General features: G+C 44.9%; 1 protein-coding gene across 1 annotated transcript in view; it reads left to right on the top strand.

Annotated features, from left to right (window-relative positions):
• The window catches only part of AIDA (axin interactor, dorsalization associated), a 60651-nt gene that overhangs the window by 34620 nt on the left and 6440 nt on the right, over positions 1-19591 (top strand). Inside the window, exons 5-7 of the mRNA XM_032784378.2 lie at positions 11583-11646; positions 12140-12246; positions 17975-18097. Of these exons, the coding sequence (XP_032640269.1) occupies positions 11583-11646; positions 12140-12246; positions 17975-18097 (294 nt within the window). The remainder of the gene's footprint in view (positions 1-11582; positions 11647-12139; positions 12247-17974; positions 18098-19591) is intronic.

The raw sequence follows: 19591 nt of genomic DNA on the forward strand, positions 1-19591 counted from the left end.
TGCTTGCTCATCCAGCTTGGCCTACAACTCCTGCCCATGGTTTTTTTCCCCTTTCTTGGGATGCAGGCTTCTGACAGTTTCCGCAGCTTCGACTTAAAGTAATTCCAGGCCTCCTCCGCATTTAAATCCACAAGTTCCTCCATCCAATCCACTTCCCTAACTAATTTCCTTAACTCTTTAGGCTGTAGTTCTTCAGGCAGCTTCTCTGAGCTGGCCTCTTTGAATTGCCTTCAGCTGGTTCCACCCAGGCAGCCACAAAGTCTTTCAAAGAAACAAACTGAACACAAACAAACTTTCATAGCAGAAGTCCTTTTCTCCCAGGCATCTCTGTTGGGTGCAGTCTTCCAGTTTTGCTCTGCCACTTGGAGGCCGGGTCACACCACCTCAGTCCCTTCTCCTATGGGTGGGAAGGGTCAGCAGGCAGACAGTCCTTCCCTGAGAGTGTCTCTGTGTAAGTAAAGAGGCACGTTATATGTTGACCTCTTTTGCAGAATTTATCCTGGGTGGCTGAGAGAGGGGAGCTTTGTCTGATCCTATGCTACAAGCCTCCCCATCCTGAGCCTGTAAAGAACAATAGCCTGGGTTTTCCCAGACATTATCACCCCAGGACCACATCCTCTCTTCTGTCACCTTCCTCTGCCATTTCCTAGGCCCTCCTCTGCTTCAGAATTCCTGGAACAGGGTAACCTGGCCTCTCAGACTTCCCCCTCTGGCCTTAAAGGAAAAGTATTCTCTCCAAGTCTCTTGTAGTCAGTGTGATCATTTGTGGAGTTAGTGTATTAATATTTTGTTTAGCTTTCTGCTCAGCATATTCTATAAACCAGAACTTCTCAAAGTGAGGGATGGGTCCTGGGGGGAGGGAAGCACGGAATGTATTTTGGGAAGAATACATGAGACGCTTCAGGGGATGGGAGGGGAACGTACTGCCCACATTTTACCTACAGCAATGAATAATCAGCAAAGCTGATTCCTCCACACATCTCAGGCACTCAGATGGCGCTGTGCATTTGACTCTAGAAGACACCATGCATTTTGATGGATTTCTGTTAAGCTTGCATAACATTGTACAGAGTTGTTGCCATCTGTACGTTAATCCATTTCCTATGATGCTGTCTGCACATTTTTAATTCTAAGCATGGACCAACAGAGAGGTTTTCACTAGTAGCTAGGCCAATGCTGAATGGCAAGTAGTTAGGCCAATGCTGAATGTCTCTGAAAATCCCCACCTCAGCATTCTACAATGGTTCAAAAGAATGCTGCTTAAAAGATTTATAGTGGAATTTTCAAAATTACCTGTTAAAGTTAGGAAAATAAATCCATTGACTTTCAATGGGCTCTGTGTTCCTAACTTCCTTGGATGCTTTCAAAAATCCCACCATTAGTAGATGTGTGACACAGTTTTCAGCTGATGTAAATCAGTATAGCTCAAATCAATGAGACAACATTAGGTAAGAATCTCATCTGAAATGTAGAACAGAAGTCACTTAGTAATTTAGGCCTTGTCTACACTTACAGTTTTGCAGCGCTGGCCGTTACAGCTGTGGTCGTACAGCTGTGTACGGCCAGCGCTGCAGTGTGTCCACACTGACAGCGACCAGCGCTGCAGTGTGTCCACATTTGCACCAGTTGCAGCGCTGTTGTGAGTGGTGCATTGTGGGCAGCTATCCCACAGAGCACCTCGTCCCAATTTGCTGCTGGGGGTTGTGGAAGGGACGGAGGGTGCGGGTCATTCCGCTTCCTGTTCCAACGACCCGTGGTGCATCGCTTCCCTTTTCAGCCGTTTGGTGCCATTGTGATTCTGCAGCGTGTGATTTCAGTAAGAAATGGAGCCCGAGCTGCTTAGGATGTTGCTGATGAATGTTGCCAGCACATCCCGTCTGGCAGTTGATCTATTCCTTATGCTCCAAAGTGACAGTGAGAACTCAGATGATGAAATAGATGCTGTGACGCTGCTGACACTAAATTGCTTGTCGCAGTAACGGACGTGCTCTGCAGCGTGGAACGCCACCTGTGGCTCGGGAAACAAGTACTGAGTGGTGGGATCACATCGTCCTGCAAGTCTGGGATGACGAGCAGTGGCTGCAGAACTTTAGGATGCGAAAAGCCACTTTCATGGGACTGTGTGCTGAGCTCGCCCCAACCCTGCCACAAGGACACGAGACTGAGAACTGCCCTGTCAGTGGAGAAGGCGGTGGCTATTGCAGTCTGGAAGCTGGCAACTCCAGACAGCTACCGATTGGTCGCAAACAGTTTGGAGTGGGAAAGTCAACCGTTGGAATAGTGGTGATGCAAGTTTGCAGGGCCATTAATCGCATCCTGTTCAGACGAACCGTGACTCTGGGAATGTGCAGGACATTGTGGATGGCTTTGCCCAAATGGGTTTCCCTAACTGGGGGGCAATAATGGGACGCATATTCCTATTCTGGCACCACCCCACCTGACATCCGAGTACATTAATCGGAAGGGGTATTTCTCAATGGTTCTCCAAGCGCTTGTGGATCACCGTGGGCGTTTCACTGACATTTACACAGGATGGCCTGGAAAGGTGCATGATGCACGCATCTTTCGGAACAGTGGCCTGTTCAGGAAGCTGCAGGCAGGGACTTTTTCCCAGACCGTAAGATCACAGTGGGGACGTCGAAATGCCCATTGTGATCCTTGGAGACCCGCTTACCCGTTAATGCCTTGGCTCATGAAACCGTATACAGGGAGCTTGACATGAGCAAGGACCGGTTCAACTACAGGCTGAGCTGGTGCAGAATGACCGTGGAGCATGCTTTTGGCCGTTTAAAGGGGAGATGGAGAGTCTCTACGGGAAGCTGGACGTGGGGAAAGCAGCATCCAGCGATTATAACCGCGGTCTGTATCCTCCATAATATTTGTGAAGGGAAGGGTGAAACCTTCATTGACGAATGGACCTCCGAGGTTCAACGCCTGGAGGCTGAATTTGAACAGCCAGAGAGCAGGGCGACTAGAGAGGCCCAGCCACAGTGCTTCAAGGATAAGGGATGCCTTAAAGGAGCACTTTGAGGCTGAAAGCCAACAGTAATGTTGGGTGCCTTCCACTGCAGTTAAGAGCATTGCTCCCAGCAGTTACCTGCAGTGGTTTCATTGATTTGCAGTTCCTATTTTTTACTTGTAGTACATGTTACAGTTTCTGTAATAATAAACAGTGAATAAAAAGACAAGAAATCTTTATTAAAAATACAGTACATAAAACAGGAAGGGGGGTACGGTGATTTTTCCCTCCTTGTTCTAGGGCAGTTCTTTGGATGCAGTGGTGGATGCTGTATGCACTTTTTTTATTATTACATTTTAACAAACTTTATAGCCCATTTTGTTTGTTTCAAATAACTTAATTTTTTTCTTTTTTCCATCAATTACTAGGTTTGTTTCTCTTCTATAAGATGGAGGAGTCAGGAGACTGATCCTGCTCAATGGTGTATAATTTAGTATTATGTGCACTAGGTGTATGTGGTGGGAGTCTGATAAAACATAGTATATTATAACACTAACCATTTATTAGTTCTAAGGAACAGAGCCCTCCTGAAATGAGACTCTGTAGGTTGTTTCTGTCTGATTTATAGATTTCTGCATTCTATTCCCAGATTGATTTCAGGCTATAATTCTATCCAGATTTTCTACTGATGTCAAAACACCACCACTGCAGGTAGTGTTTTATAACTAGCATCACAAGAGAAACTAAATTACAGCCCTGCTATCCCATACTGCTATATGTCCTTGTTTATAATCTCTCTTTCTTTCTGTATATACCTTGTACTTCAGTTTCATGGAAAAAAATGAACTCCAAAATCAATCAGGTTAGCATGATATCTGTTTTTGTCCCTTTCTTCAACCCCTGTGTAAAACAGTAAAAGGCCAAAGTCTGAACTGAAATACATACATACAGCTTCATTTAAAGCGCCGCTCTCCCGGCCGGAGCGCGGCAAACCCGCAAGCGCCGCTCCCGGCCGGAGCTCCAGAAAGCGCCGCTCTCCCGGCGCAGCGCGCAAGCCCGCAAGCGCTGCTCTCCCGGCCGGAGCTCCAGCAAGAACGCCGCTCTCCGGCCGGAGCGCGGCAAGCCCCGCAAGCGCCGCTCTCCCAGGCGGAGCTCCAGCAAGCCCCGCAGCCCGCTCTCCCGGCCGGAGCTCCAGCAAGCCCCGCAAGCCCCGCTCTCCCGGCCGGAGCTCCCGCAAGCCCCGCTCTCCCGGCCGGAGCTCCGCAAGCCCCGCCTCCGGCCGGAGCTCAGCAAGCCCCGCTCTCCCGGCCGGGGCGCGGCAAACCCCGCTCTCCCGGCCGGAGCTCGGGCAAGCCCCGCTCTCCTCCTTCTCAGGGCTCTAAGCCCAGAGCAGTGGAGTGCTAAGCAGTGACGAGAGAGGCTGAAAAGGAATGCTGGGATAAGTCCTAATACCCTGGAGGCAATAAAAACGCTGGTGAGTGTCCACACCTGATGACCAGCGCTGCATCACCAGCGCTGGTCTTGCTACCACCGGAAGCAGACCCAGGTACAGCCAGCGCTGCAAACAGGGAGTTGCAGCGCTGGCTGAGCTTTTAAGTGTAGACACCTGCTAAGTTGCAGCGCTGTAACCCCTCACCAGCGCTGCAACTTGCAAGTGTAGACAAGGCCTTAATTTAAAGACAGACAGTATTGTGGTATCTTGTTAAAAAGGCTCTGTCGTGAGAAACATGTTTAAGATTTAAATTACACATTTTGCCTGTGAAGACATATGCTGTTTCTTACTTACTTACTTTTTACTCACATAGCATAGTACTTTACAATATCTGAAATTGTGATCCTGTCAGAGCTATAAGTTTTTCTATTTACAAACTGATAACGTTGTCTGTCCTCCAGTGGCAGCAGAGGTGAATTACTGAATAATTCTTTAGGAGTGTTGTGTATTCATAGTAACAAGTTTGTTTCTGTCTAAGAACAGAGAAGAATCTAGTGCTGCTTATCCATGAAAATGAAGTGTAAACACTTTTTTTTCTGATACTGGGTTAATATAAAAAGTCTGATCTAGTTTCTTTCTGTCTTTTAGGCTGTGTTCCCTCTTGCAGTTCACTAAGCTTGGATGGTTTCACTTTCAGTGTCTCATATGTATTACTGCTTAGCTATGTTTTCCAGCACTGTAGGGGAATTTTGAAATTCATAAAAACCTCTTCTGTTCCTCACCCAGGGCCGGCGCTTTCATTTAGGTGACTTAGGCAGTCGCCTAGGGCGCCAGCATTATGGGGGGCGGCATTTTGCCAACGCGGCGGCAGGAGGCTCCGGTGGAGCTGCCGCAGTCGTACCTGCAGAGGGTCTACTGGTCCGCGGCTCCAGTGGACCTGCCGCAGGCATTTCTGCGGAAGGTCAGCTGGTCCCTCGAGTCCGGTGGACCTGCTGCAGGCATTTCTGCGGATGGTCGCTGGTCCACGCGCTCCAACGGGGACCTGCTGCAGAAATGCCTGCGGCAGCTCCACCGGAGCCACGAGACCCGCGTGTGGGGCGGTGAAATGGCCCGGCGCCTAGGGCGCCAGAAACCCTGGCGCCGGTCCTGTCCTCACCCAAACTGTTCGTAGCGTTTGTGTGCTATTAAAAACTGCTTTCCTCCCAAGAAGCAATAGCTATATCTCCCTTACTGACCTTTCAGGGATTAAGGCACTGGAATGAGGCTCCAGAGATCTAGGTACACTTCTCAGCCTGCCACAGATTCCCTGTGGGACTGTGGGCAAATTTCTTAATCTCACTGTGCCTCAGTTTCTTATCTGAAAAATGGTGATACCCACTTTACTTACAAAGATGAGTGAGTTAGGATGACTTCATTAGTGGTTGAGGTACTCAGCTACTGTGATGATGACGGGTTATCCTCACCTAGGTAGATAATATCTGTAAAGTGATAAGAGTCTCAGATTAAATATACAGAATCCAAATTATTCTGTCCAGTGAACATTTAAGAGTATTAAACAATTATCAGGTTTTGCAAAAATTTTATACTACAGAACGTAGTTCTGGGCCTAAGCTTAGGTGTACAATGTTTTTAAAGCGCTCTATGCTGTTAGTATTGAAAGCAAAATGTTTGAGCGGTTTTAATAGTTTAGTACCAGACCTTCTAAAAAAGGCTGAACAATAGTAGTCCTAATTTTCAAATGGGCAAGTTCTCAGCGGTCGTAGAATATCCCTTTTTTTAAAAGAATTCCAGGCAAATATGAATCATTACAGAAGAACCTCACTCACTTACAGCAGTGACTGGGAAACTGGTTGTAAATGGTTGGATGAATTTTCAAATTGGCGAATAAGTCATCAGACTTCAAAAAGAGAGGCTAATGTGTCATAGAAGGTACTTTTGGTCACTTACAGTAACACTCATTGGATACTTTATAAAATACTTACTAATAAAGTGTTCTGTAGTACATTTGGTAAAAAATAATTAAGTTTTTGTAATACAAGCCCTCCCTACAGTCCTCTGTTATGTAAATCTAAGCTGAGAAGTGGAGACTCTCTACATTATAAGTCATATCGATTACTGAGGTTTTTTTCTGTAGCAAAAATTGTAAGGGAAAGATTTTTATATGCTGTGCTCTGTAACATACATATATGTGAGAGGATATACCCTCAGATGCTTTCAGGTGTCGTATGGCAGAGTTAATGACTAAAAGATATACTTGCAGTGGACTGGGAGACTGACTCCTCTATGCTAAACAGCCATCATCAGGCTTTTGTCTTTGAAAAGGAAGGTTAACATATCCATTGCTAATTTAGATGCATTCTGGGTGATAGGGGAATTTTGCACACACTGCTTTAATGATGATCCTAGCCAACAAAAGTTAATGGATAATTGCAGGTGGTGATGTCTATAGTTAAGGAAGCCTAATGGTTTGCAATCAGACTTTTTCTGTTTCTTTATAATTTTGTTAAACTTAAACCATTAGGACTGAAATTCTCCGTGCTATGTGTCTACCACAGATTGGTTGGTTTGTTTGTTTATTTTTAAGGAAATTTCAGCTAAAACAGTTAAGGTTATCAGCAACATTGGCTACTGGGAGCACATCAAACTTGTTCTATCTTAAGGTTTTATACTGCCACTCGCTACCATAATATCTGAGACCCACCCACGTAAAATCAATAGAAAGAATAAAGTCTCTAGTGGACATCATGGAGCAGGGCCGCCCAGGGGGGAGGTGGGGAGGAGTGGGGCAATTTGTCCCAGGCCCCGCAGGGGCCCCAACGAGAGTTTTTTTGGGGCCCCTGGAGCAGGGTCCTTTACTCGCTCCGGGGGCCCCGGAAAACTCTCGTGGGTCCTGGGCCCCTGGAGCTTCTTCTGCTCCAAGTCTTCGGCAGCAAGGGGTCCTTCCTCTCCAAGGCGGAAGGACCCTCCACCGCCGAAGCAGCGGCCCCCTGCTGCTGAAGACCCCAGGCCCCCTGAATCCTCTGGGCAGCCCTGTCATGGAGTCGCTGGGGTAGAACTTTTTGGTGGGGGCAAAGGGTCAGTTGGGAAGTTTGTAGGGGTTTGAAATAAAAGGGGTATTCAAAGTGAGTATCACGTATGGTCAGTGCTTAATTGGTAATGAAAGAGGTGCCGGAGCTCAAGCAATTTCTTTAGATTCATAACTGATGCAGTGCTAGAGGTGCTGGGGCAATGAACTGTCAAACCCAGAGGTGCTGGGGCCCAGCCCTAGCAAGCCCTGCCACAAATTAAGCACTGCATATGGTGGAAAGGCTTTCTCAAAGAAGGCGGCTTTGCACCACTTTCTAAAGAGGGTCAGATTTGGGATTCACTGGGTCTCCTCTGGAAGTTTGTCCCAGAGCTGGGTCCCCTTCATAGAGAATGCTTGTCTGAACTCTCATGATTCATCCTGGTCTTTGTAATCTGAATGGTCCCGGAGGAGCACAGCTGTTAATGCGGGTTCACAGATCAAAGTTTGGTCATTGATGTAGCTGGGGCTTGATCCATTCATTGGCTTGAAAATTAGGACCAAGGCCCTAAACTGACATTGGATGCCAACTGGGAGCCAGGGGAAGGAGTTTAGCCCAAGCATGATGTGCTTACGGAAGCCTGAGTCATGGAGAATGGGGGCAGCTACATTCTATTCCAGATGGATGCTGTGAGTCAGTTTCACATTCAGCTTCAGATAAAATAATTCAGTAATCCAGCTTGTGCCAGTTGCTCTTCAGCCAAGAGTTAATTTCCTGTAGGCAATCTGACAGGATCAATGCCAGAGAATGTCAAATCAAGTTCAAGGTTTCAGTCCTTCTCTTCAAGGCCTTAGTGGCCTGGGCCCAGGCCGCTATCTAAAAGATCCAGGATACAGACTCTGGTCATCAGCTCTGATCTTTGGGTACAGTGGAACTTCCTCCCATAAGAATTAAGCTCACTTCCAGGAGATAGAGCTTTCCTTGGGGATGGAGACACTGGCATGAACTCCAAGAGCTAAGGTCTATGACACCTCACCACCTTCCACTTAAGGTGAAAGGTGCACTTTGATCTAATCTTCTCTAATAAATCTATAGCAATATGTGCATTTAAAAAATATTCCCCAAATCAAAATGCTCCCCTGCAGCCACACTTTTCGTCCTGGGGGAGGATGAGAGAATGTATGAACAACACACATGACAAATGTTAATTATGTTGCTGAAGGCATTCATATACTGTGGTGAGTAGGTTCTTCTACTGTGATTTATGTAGAATAGTGTAGGTTTGAGAAAAATGTTATGCCAGAGTAAAATTCTTACAGCTGTTTAGTTGAGAAACTCTGTTACTTCCATTCTTTGGTTGGTGAAGGGATGTTACCTTGGTGTCAAAGATGTGCCCTCTGTGGTTCCCATGACAATTTATCCAAATCTGGGCAAGTTATGGGCTTCTGAAATCGTGGAGTTAGCATATGCTCATTAGACTTATTGGAATTTGGCAGCTAAGTTCTCTGAAGATTTGGTCTGTACTCTGGGCCTTCTCCATCCTTTCACCATTCATATCTGTGACCAGACTCCACATGTGCCATCCACTCAGAAGGACCAAGCAGGACATTCCTGGCAATTTTTCTCCCCACATCCACAGGCTGATGTGGTATCAGGCAAAGGAGCTGAGTGCAGGAGCATCCTGCCTGTGCTCCCTCCTACCAGTACTCAGGCAGAATGGAGGAGGAAGCTGCCTGATCCTGATCAAATATGTGGTGGATGATAGGCACAGGAACTCAGCAGGGGCAGCAGCTGGGGAGTGGGTGTGGAGGAAGGGAACTAGGGATGTAGTAAGGGGTTTTCTGGGTATCTATCTTGAGATACCTGGGGTCTGATTTGCAGACATGCTGAGTAGTGACAGCTGCAACTGAGGTCAATGGGAGCTGTGCTCTGGACATAAAAAGTGTGTTAAAATGCCAAATGCTCTTAAAAATCAAGCCATAGGCTTCTCAAATTGGTTTTAAGTTCTGTGCTTTGGTTGCCCAAGTGTAAAATTGGTATCATAAATACCACCTCACAGGGGTGTTGTGAAGATTAAATCATTGATATTTATGAAGAACAAAGATGTGACAAAAACATCATAGAAAACCCCAGGAGTAATTAATAGTTCTTTATTTACTGTAGGGTTTGGATGGTGTGCACAGTGACAGATAGGGATAAAAAATATTGACTGGCTACCCATTCCATGAGCACCATCCATTCGGTGCACAGAATGAGGCAGGAGTGCTGTGGAAGGAAATAGTATGTGGCCATGTAAGTAAAGACTGTGTCATAATGTATACTATCACGGGACAGGGCTTCTCCCCAGCTTCCAAAGGATTCACTGCCACCCGCACAGTCTGAATTTTTTTCATACTTAACCAGTCTACCAGAAAACAATTCCTCAGCTCATCCTTCACATCTCTGGTTTCGCTGCCTTCTCTCCTGGGGGACTCTGGCTGTCCTGCTGCTCCTGCTCTGTAACTCTCGGCCAGTTCTGTTCTCACAGCCAGTCCTCCCTCACTGGAATTTCCTCGGTAGTCCCAGGTGCTGCCTCACCCTCTTAAGTGACCAAATGCTCTAACACCCGAGAGGTGGACCTACTTCAGTTACAGGGGTCGGCAGGGCCAGCTTTAGGAAGTGCGGGGCCCAATTCGTACAGTTTCGACGGGGGCCTGGCAGGGATGACTTTAAAAAAAACAAAACAAAAAACACATTGGGCTTGTATTCACTGAGCGGTGCTCTGAGTCTTCGGCTGCGGGTCCTTCACTCACTCCAGGTCTTCTGCGGCACTGGAAGGACCTGCCGCCGAAGTGCCACTGAAGACCAAAGTACCCACCGTTGAAGTGCTGCCGAAGACCCCAAGTGCTGCCAGGTGAGTAAAAATTAAAAAGGCACCTCCAGCCAAGGAAGGGATTCTCACTGGGCACGGGGCCTGTTTCGGGGGAATTGGTGGAATAGGCCTCAAGCCAGCCCTGGGGGCCGATTACTCTGTGACCTATACAGTCAAGCAGACCAAACTAAGGTTGCATATGCAACCGTAACTCTGGCACCTCCTAATTTTTGAGTGCTTGACTTTAGAACTTTAACACAGTGTTTTGGCTGGAATTTAGATTTAGAGGGAGAATTTCAGAAGCACAAAGAGCAGTTAAGCACCCAAGACCTATGGGGAGTCATTAGCTGTTAGGCACCTAACTGCCATTTGTGCCTTTGAAACTGACTTGGCTGGCTCTTGAACTGGACCCCTGCCATTCAAACTGACAGATTTAAACTGGGGAGTTTCAGCTGGGTTTTCTGTTGATAATATCGGAGGGTGGAGTTTTCAAAAAGTACTGAAGGGAGGTAGGTCCCCAGCTGAGGTGCTCCTGAAAATCCCACTTTCAGTTTTTGAATCCACTAGTTTAAAAAAAATGCATGTGTGAGAGAGAATAAGACCCCATAATTGAAATAGGTAAGTTTCCTGTACTAAGCGCAGAGCTGCAAATTTGCTGCTGCTTTCCTGGGAGCAGCTACCGCCTTCAGTATCCACTGGTTTCCTAAGGATCTTATGTTAATCTTTGGTATGCTTTGAATTTTCCTGGCTCTTCATGTTAGCCTGCCTCATATGCCTACGTGGGTTAGCAAGTCTCAGCCATATTACACTTCAGCAGCAGCACAGTAAGACCTTAATAGTACCTGTTCTAGATGTACTTACTTTGTATTTGCTATAAATGTACCGTAGGTGTTTGTTAAAGAATGTCAGTTCTGGGGAATTGTCAATCTGATTGGAGCTGAGGCCTGTAATGCTAACATGCCTTTTGAGAACTCCTGCCATGTATTGCCAGTACCAAAATTATCGTCCCTGGATTGCTCCCACTACATTAAGGCCCATTGTTTCTCTTCATACTCCTTTTGTTATGAACATGGCTTCGCTGACAATGTAAATGTGGCTAAACCCTCGCCTTTCTGGGTAGCTGTATCATTTTGAGCTAAGCTATTATGGGAAGTGACCATTATTGTGATGTAATTCTAGTTGTACTGTCACTGGCTCTTTGGTGCATTTTGATGCATCTGTCACGAGTGCACCATGATAATGGACACAGCACTATTAAGTTATGCAGGGTGGTGTGGGTTTTTTGAGTAAACTTGGTTTTCTTAGCAAATGAAGCCTGCTTTTTTTTCTTTATAGTCTTAAAGAATATCCTCACCTATAATAAAGAATTCCCCTTTGATGTTCAGCCTGTCCCACTCAGGTAAGGAAAATTGTGGATTTGTAGATGTAAAAACTGAATTGGTATGAAAAGCAGCATGGTCTAGGAGTTAGAGGGGAAAAAACTGGGCGACATCAACTCCTTGGATCACATACTTGCCATGTTGCCTTGGTAAGACAATTTTTTGAAAGCAGCCTCTAATTTTGGAGTTCCTGAACTTTGATGCTCATAGCCTTTTTTCATGCCTCAGATTTGCTAAAACATTCAGTGTCACTTGAAATTAGTGGAAGAATCAGGCCCTTGGTATCCAAATTTAGAGTCCCCTGAAATTTGGCCCATAATCTCTGTCTAATTCGATTGCTAGCTTTGCAGGCTCAATTTGGTTAGTGCATATAGCATTCAGATGATAAAAAGTACCAAGTGTGTGTTTTGGGACAGTGTGTTGCTTCTGTGCTAAACCTGGGGATGGTGATTTTTTTTCTATTGATAAACTTTATTTTAAGACAAATCACTAGAGTTTGTGTGTTTCTTACAGGAAGATTTTAGCACCTGGAGAAGAGGAGAACTTGGAATTTGAGGAAGATGATGAGGAAGGTGGAGCTGGAGCAGGGTCTCCAGATTCTTTTCCTGCTAAAGTTCCAGGTAGGGTGACCAGCTTCATCATCTGAAATATTTCATACACCAAGGAAGGGACATGAGACTTGTTTAGAAGCTGTTATAAGGGGAAGCCATTTCCAGTCACTCCTGGATCACCTTCAACAGTACTTCTCGAATGGTTGGACACCAAAGCAATAAATATCACATAGGAATCTTGGACTAGCGGCTGAATCAGATGGAGTTAATCAGTGAGAGCAATATTCCTCCCTTCAGTGAGGAGATGGAAATTATAGCTGAGTATTTTCTGTCTTGCTTTCATGGTGCTTCATTTGTGTGAGAGACTAGTTTGAATTAAACCATTGTGGGGGTGTTGCTTTGGTTTTGCTATCCAAAGGATAAATCACTATCCATATGAAAGCAGTTGATACATCTACAGGTCCTAGTGAGGACACAGCTTGTTAATTACATTTTTGTACCCTGAAGAGTCTAATTTTCCACTCTCTTATCCCCATGAATCAGAGGGATTTTGTTATCTTTATTGTTTCTCATTTCTTCAGAGCAAATTACCAAATATAAGTTCTGGGAAGGGGGAAAAAATTTGGTACTAGAATTGTAGGCAGCATAATTGGGGCAAGGACTCTCCATCTGTGCAGATACAGTGCCGAGCATGACAGGTCCCTGATATTGATTTATTTGGGCCTCTGGATGCCACTATAATATAAATGATTCATATATGCAACTGCTGATTTTAGTATAAGTATGAAAGCTTAATGCCAATGTGCAGACTACACACGAATAGCTTTCTGGTACAGTATATAACTGCGATTTCTGAATGCTGTTGTCTTGCTGTACATCTGTTATCATAAGAAACTTTAAATATGAGTTCTGTCAGTTTCAAACAAGCATGGCCCAGGGTATTGCTTTTGTCTTCCCCTTTGTGTGGCTGTGTGTCTGTGTTGTCTTTGTTGTTTGTCACCTCTGATGTTCTATTAATGAAAAGTAACATGAAAAATTGTAGTTGAAGATATCCTTAGTGAATCTAAAGATTAAATCCTACACATAGTAAGGGGACTTCTTTTGTAGCTAAATGATCTTACCTTAGTAAGAAGCAAAATGGCCACAGTGGTTTGGGGTAGAGGGAGATGCTTAAATAAAACAAGGTGTCTAACATTCAACACACTGGCTACTTAGAATGCTTAAAGTAGGTAAAGAGCTAGAAGGGGAAATGTGAAACTATTGCATTTAGGTCGCCCGTTTTGTGTCCTGCACATATTGGCAGCAGTTGAAAGATACCACCATTTAGTGGGTGGTACTCATTAAGAATTGGGTGGAGGCCTCCAGCTCAATTCACAGGTGTTTCCAGTGCAAAACTACCACAATTAAAATACACCAATGCCAATTTTGGACACCAAGACGGAACCACAGAGTCTGAATTAACATTTCATTCTAAGAGGTGGCATCTTCATTTTAGAGTTGGTGAAGGTGCAATGGCAGAGCAGTGTGGAGAAGCTTATACTGGCCTCCCAGTGACGCACCTGTTCTGAGGGTAAATAGACAGAGCTCTGAACCCACCACCTCTTAAAGAAATATTCATTTCACATGAACAGAACACAGCTCTGTTCTGAAAAGTAATGAGGTACAAATGGTACCTTCTTACTTAGCAGATGTGCTCCTGGGGTGTAGTCACATCTGCTGATCGTTACAGAAATGAGTTTACTGCTTTTAGTCCTCCATGTACATCATAAACAGCACTGTTACTAAGCTGCAATCAAATACACCTTTGCAACCCCACTGAAGGCAATGGAACTGTGCAGGTGCCACTAATTAGGAACCTGTAGAACCTTTAGTACAAGTGATGTGAAGAAGGGAAGAACCTAGCTTGACATTGAAGCCAGATTGGGTTTGCAGAGTTGACTGTTAGAAAAGAGACACATTTATTGGTAAACCTAGCACACTAGAGGTAAAATCAGAGTGAGATAATACAAATTAGGCCCCACAGAGCCATATGTACCGAATCACTTTTCAGGATAGGACCACACTTGAAGAGTAGATAAGGGCACCCTATAAACTTAGTATTAACACATTTTGTTTGTTGCCCAACTTGCATCATGAAATACACATCCTGCTTTCACTTAGTTTGAAGTTGCCTTCGAAAAGGAAGTCAGCCTTAATGCAAACGATCTAACAGCCTTGAATTGTCTTGCCACTTGGTACAATCTGGGTTTCTTTTGCCTTTTGTACGGGAATATTTGTGTGGCATGATGTTTGACAATTTGGTGACCTAATTACTTAACCTTGGATGTTGGCTTGTCTCTTTTCTGTGGACAATAAGACTCAAACTAAAATAAACTATTCACAGAACCTCCTGATCTGAGACTTATAAATCTAAGCAACAGACTGTCACAGTTGATTCAGTAGGTTACGTTGTACTTTCCTCACTTATAAACTTTGCTTCTGTATGCTTTTAATTCACATTAGATTACTGTATTGTCTAATTGTCCATGGTCTTGTCTTCTGCATGCATGGCTTCATCATGCTAAACCATTCTAACATCTGCCAACTCAGGAGTCATTGAAGGTATGGGAACATTTTAATGTGTATAGTCATTGCTGTGGCATCTTTCATTTATATCTTAATTCCAAGTGTCAAAGTATAATTATTTTCATGATGAAAGAATTGGGGGCTTCTCTGTGTATAAGTAACCAGTGAGCTGACTTGCAGCTACAGAGAAAAGAAGGATCATATTTTAGTGTAGCGCCTTAGATGGAGCAGAGAGTCCTGTGGCACCTTATAGACTAACAGACATATTGGAGCATGAGCTTTCGTGGGTGAATACTCTTTGCTGCTTTTACAGATCCAGACTAACAGGGCTACCCCTCTGATACTTGACACCTTAGATGGCTCTCTGGAAACTTGCTTGTCTTGATTTCTCTTGCTCTCTTTCTTGCAGCATTGCTGGTTGCATGTATAGCTGGGTTTGTTTCAATGGGGTGCATGCCTAGCTGGTTTTGCATTGCTAACTGAAAATACTTTGTGACAGAAGTTGGGCTACAGAGTGACCTAGCAAATACACTATTTCTTTCTTGTATGTTACCCCAATTTGTTCTGTGTCCTGCATGGAAATAAGCAGGGCTCCCTGTTGCTTAGGCTAAAGTAACTGAAGTTCATCTCCTGGATAGTTTCACACACTGTTAAAACTAACAGGCCCATGGAGGGACTGGCATTCTGATGTCTAGTCTTCTCCACTAAACCGCAGGTTCTAATTCTTTTTGAAGGTTGCTACCAACTGATTGGTGCCTGTGTGAGATAGATCCAGTAGTCTCGATCCAAATCCTGACTGCCATACATGGTGGCTTGTATGACATGGACATACATAACTGCCACATTCTTAAGCAGTCTTATAGAGGTGCTAGGGATTAAAATGGTAAGGAGGCCTGGGCTACCTTAGAGATCCAGGAGGAGGAGAGGACCATTTGATGGAAGCTTGAATTGCTACTCCTTATCTACCCGATGGGCAAATAAGGGACTTTGCACAGTCAATCCGGCACCCTGCAGGAATAGTAAGTTAACATGGGGAAAAAATAAAATTCTTGAAACAAACCCAAGAAAAAGGCCCAAGTCTGCCTGCTTCCTAAAGTGCTTTTTTTTTTTTACTTATTAAATATCCCACTGAAAACAAAAACCCTCTGTCCTCACAAGCAATAGCTGGCGAAGACTTGAAATCACAGGTTTAATATTATGCCCCTGGCCGGATTCTCTGCTCTTTGGAGATGGCTTTGGCATGCCTCCTTCACTTTCCTGTTTTGATACAAGATAGGCAGGGCACATCCACAAGCCCGTAGGGAGCACAGGAAAGGGCTGCTTGAGGTACAAACCCTCATTTTAAGCACATGTCTAATAAACATGGCAGGAAAACCCATGGCAAACCACAGTGCCAGAGAAATGGCTCGATGTTGAAGTAGGAGGTGTCAGCAATTTTCCCCAACACGAAAAGTGCCCGTTTTCACTGGTATTCTGGACTATCCAATTCATCCGTTCCCAACTCTACAGTTAGCAGTCTTTGTCCCATCAACATTAAATGCTGAGGGCCAAATCCTGTCTTTTGGTATCTGAGTGCAGCTATGACCCACTTTGCTGTGAGATGTGGTCCCCCGTGGTGGCTGGTGCATAGTGGCCATGAGTCTTACAGCTGTCAGCTAAGGCCATCGAGACTCATGCTTCTGTTACTGAAGGTTCTGGGTTCCAGCCTTGTTAACGACCCCAGTGAGGTGGTGGGAATAGTCATACAACCCTCACTGAACTCCTGGTTGCTGGGGGTGCAGTTCTATGGGCAGAATATTTGGTCCTTTATTTTGAAGCCTGTCTCTCTGCCATAATGTAGTAAAGAAAACTTAAATCTGTGGAGGGGATGACTGACTCCATTTGCCAAGGGAAATTACTTATTTTCACTTCTGGAGTCATAAAACTTGCAGTCAAAACCAAGGCTTTACATCAGACTTGCTCATGAGTTTACTTTCTCTTACACTGTTTGTGAATCTAGCACCACTAACACCAGATTCTGTCTTAAAACCTCCTAGCTTTCTCTAAAATCAGCCTGGAGGAAATATCTTATAGTTGACTTCAAGGGTATTTGACTTATTGGACAACAGGAGATGGATCACTCGATAATTGCCCTGTTCTGTTCCTTCCCCCGAAGCACCTGGCATTGGCCATTGTCAGAAGACAGGATACTGGGCTAGATGGACCATTGGTCTGATCCATATTGCCGTTCGTATGTTTCTTACATGCTACTGATAATCTCAAACTTCCTGCAAACTGCCAGCTGTGCTACAGTGTACCTCAATGTTCCAGGGATTCTCCTACATTAACATCAGTCTGTGTCTGAGCGCAAGAACATCTTTGATTTTCTTGATGTTTAGTTGGAAATGACTTGGCATCCCTCACATTCTCTCAGGTCTGGCAAATGCTTTATTTTTTTATACTGCTGCCTTTTGATGTCTAATGCCAACAGATGCTAAACACTCTAGACCAGTGTGTGTCAACCTTTTTGATACCAGGAACCGGCTTGCTGCCTTCCTAAACTGTCAGGGAGATTTCACAGACCAGCACTGGTCCCCAGATTGGTCGTTGAGATACACACTGCTCTAGAAGAACCTTGCTGATCTGGTATTTCTCTTACCTCACTAGGACTGGGGTTTGTACTAATGCAACATTTCCTTCTCTATTGCTCCCATCTCTTTTACTAGTTGTAAAAGATCAGCATGAAGCTGGTGGATGGATGCCTGGACTCCCTGCAACCACAGGTTCTAATCCAGCAGGGTGATCTCAGCCCTTAAGAGCTATAGAAATGGAGCTATTGCAATTTACAATGCGTGCATATCCGAGACCTGAAAACCAAAGGTCCTGTCTGCTCTGCTTGACGTTAAAGATCCCACAGCACTTCCTGTAAAAAGAAGCTTATCCCTATGTCTCTCAGTGTTGTTCAATATGTTATGCACTGACTTGCCACTCTTCACTCCAGTGTTGGTGACTGCATTTCTTTGCACCTATAAATGTGTAAACCACTTTGAGATTCGTTGGTGTTAGATGACTATATGTCTCGTCAGGCTGCAAATCCTTGGCCTTAGGACTAATCCCTATCCCTTCTCATTATCCACTATAGTTTGTGGTGAACAAAGGCTTCCATGAGCAATGACAATGGGGGAAGGACTGAAGTAGGGCCCTAGCTGTAAGAGTCCCAAAGGGTTAATGTTTTGGTTTGCTCTGTTGCCAGGTACTTTATTACCCAGGTTGCCGTCGGAACCTGGGATGACGTTACTCACTATCAAAATAGAGAAAATTGGTCTGAAAGATGCTGGGCAGTGCATTGATCCTTATATCACAGTTAGTGTAAAGGGTAAGTATTGCTGTTTTCTGCTGTGTTCTGACTTTGTTCTCTGTGAAGGGACGTGTATGTTTTAGGGAAATAGGATCCTTCTTCCTCATACAGGGAAGCACTCTTGTTGGCACTCAGAGCCTCCCTATACAATCATTTTGTGGCTTTACGGGATGCTATCTTAGTCAAGGAAGAGAAGATTCGGATTGTGCTTCTGGGTAGGGTCCTGCATCTCCTCCACTTTCCATCTGTCAAAACAAGTGGATATGAAGCTTCCTCCACTCTGATTCCTGTGACTGTATTCAACATTCAGACCCCTGCTTCTCTGGATATGTCTACTGTACAACTGGACACCTGTGGCTGGCGCTTGCCAGCTGACTCAGCCTTGCGGGGCTGTTTAATTGCAATGTCGATGTTCAAACTCGGGCTGGGGTCCAGGCTCTAGGACCCTGCAAGGTAGGAGGGTTCCAGAGTTTGGGTTCCAGCCTGAGCTTGAATGACTACACCACAATTAAACAGCCCCTTAGCCTGAGCCCGAGTCAGTTGGCATGGCCAGCCACGGCTTTTTAAGTGTGATGTTAGATGTACCCTGTGTCTCTGAGCTTGACTACATGAACATCTAGTTTGTGGCAAACTGGGGTGTGAATCTACCCGCACAAGGCTGCTGTACTTGCTGTTCGTGTCTGTGTGGACCCTGCTGACTTGTGTTAAAGGTTTGTTAAGAGTGTTTTTGAGCTAGTCTTGCCTCAGAGAGAGTACTAGACCAAAGTGCATTAACAAACTGCTAGGGCAGGTAAGCGGGGTGCACACGGACACTAGGTCCATGTCAGACTAGTGCGGAGCAGATTCACACCCCAGCTTGCAGCAAACTCATTGTTTGTATAGAGAAGCCCTCAGTCTGAAGCCTCTTCCCTCTGATGGAAAACTGTGGAGCCTGACTCCTGCTCTCTCGTGACATACACATTCACCCTGCATTCCTCTCAGTGAGATACTGAAGATGCAAAAGGTTTATTTTTAATAATGTTGCTGTGGTTCTTCAGCATTATTTTTAGACTCTTTAATTACACTTCATTCCTCGCATCCCTCCCAAGTATTCCTTGTCAGTAATTTGGGGTTTTTTCATTCTGTTCTTTTGCCCCCCAGCTGACTTAGAGATCTAGATTTGTGGGACCAGGGTTTACAGTTATTGTTGGAGTCCAACATCGGATCTGGGTCAAGTCAAGCATGAAGGAATGAATTTCATTTTTGGCTATTAGTAAAGTACCAATTTTTAACACCATTCTAATATTAGGTACTGAAATTTCAGAGTTCAAAAGCAAATCTCCTATAAACTGCTATGCTGTTCTGTTTGAAATGTGTTAAATTTCCCCTTTGCTAGTTATATACTGTAAGAACACAAATGCTAGTAGCTGCAGGCAGGAGAGTGTGTGCAAGTGCTATGCAAGCTTTCCCTGTACAACCGTACCCCTCAGTCCTGACCTACAGTATATGTGATATTCTTCCAAGAAGCAGAAG

This window comes from Chelonoidis abingdonii, chromosome 3 (genome assembly GCF_003597395.2).
Source record: "Chelonoidis abingdonii isolate Lonesome George chromosome 3, CheloAbing_2.0, whole genome shotgun sequence".
Classification (NCBI taxonomy): Eukaryota; Metazoa; Chordata; order Testudines; family Testudinidae; genus Chelonoidis; species Chelonoidis abingdonii.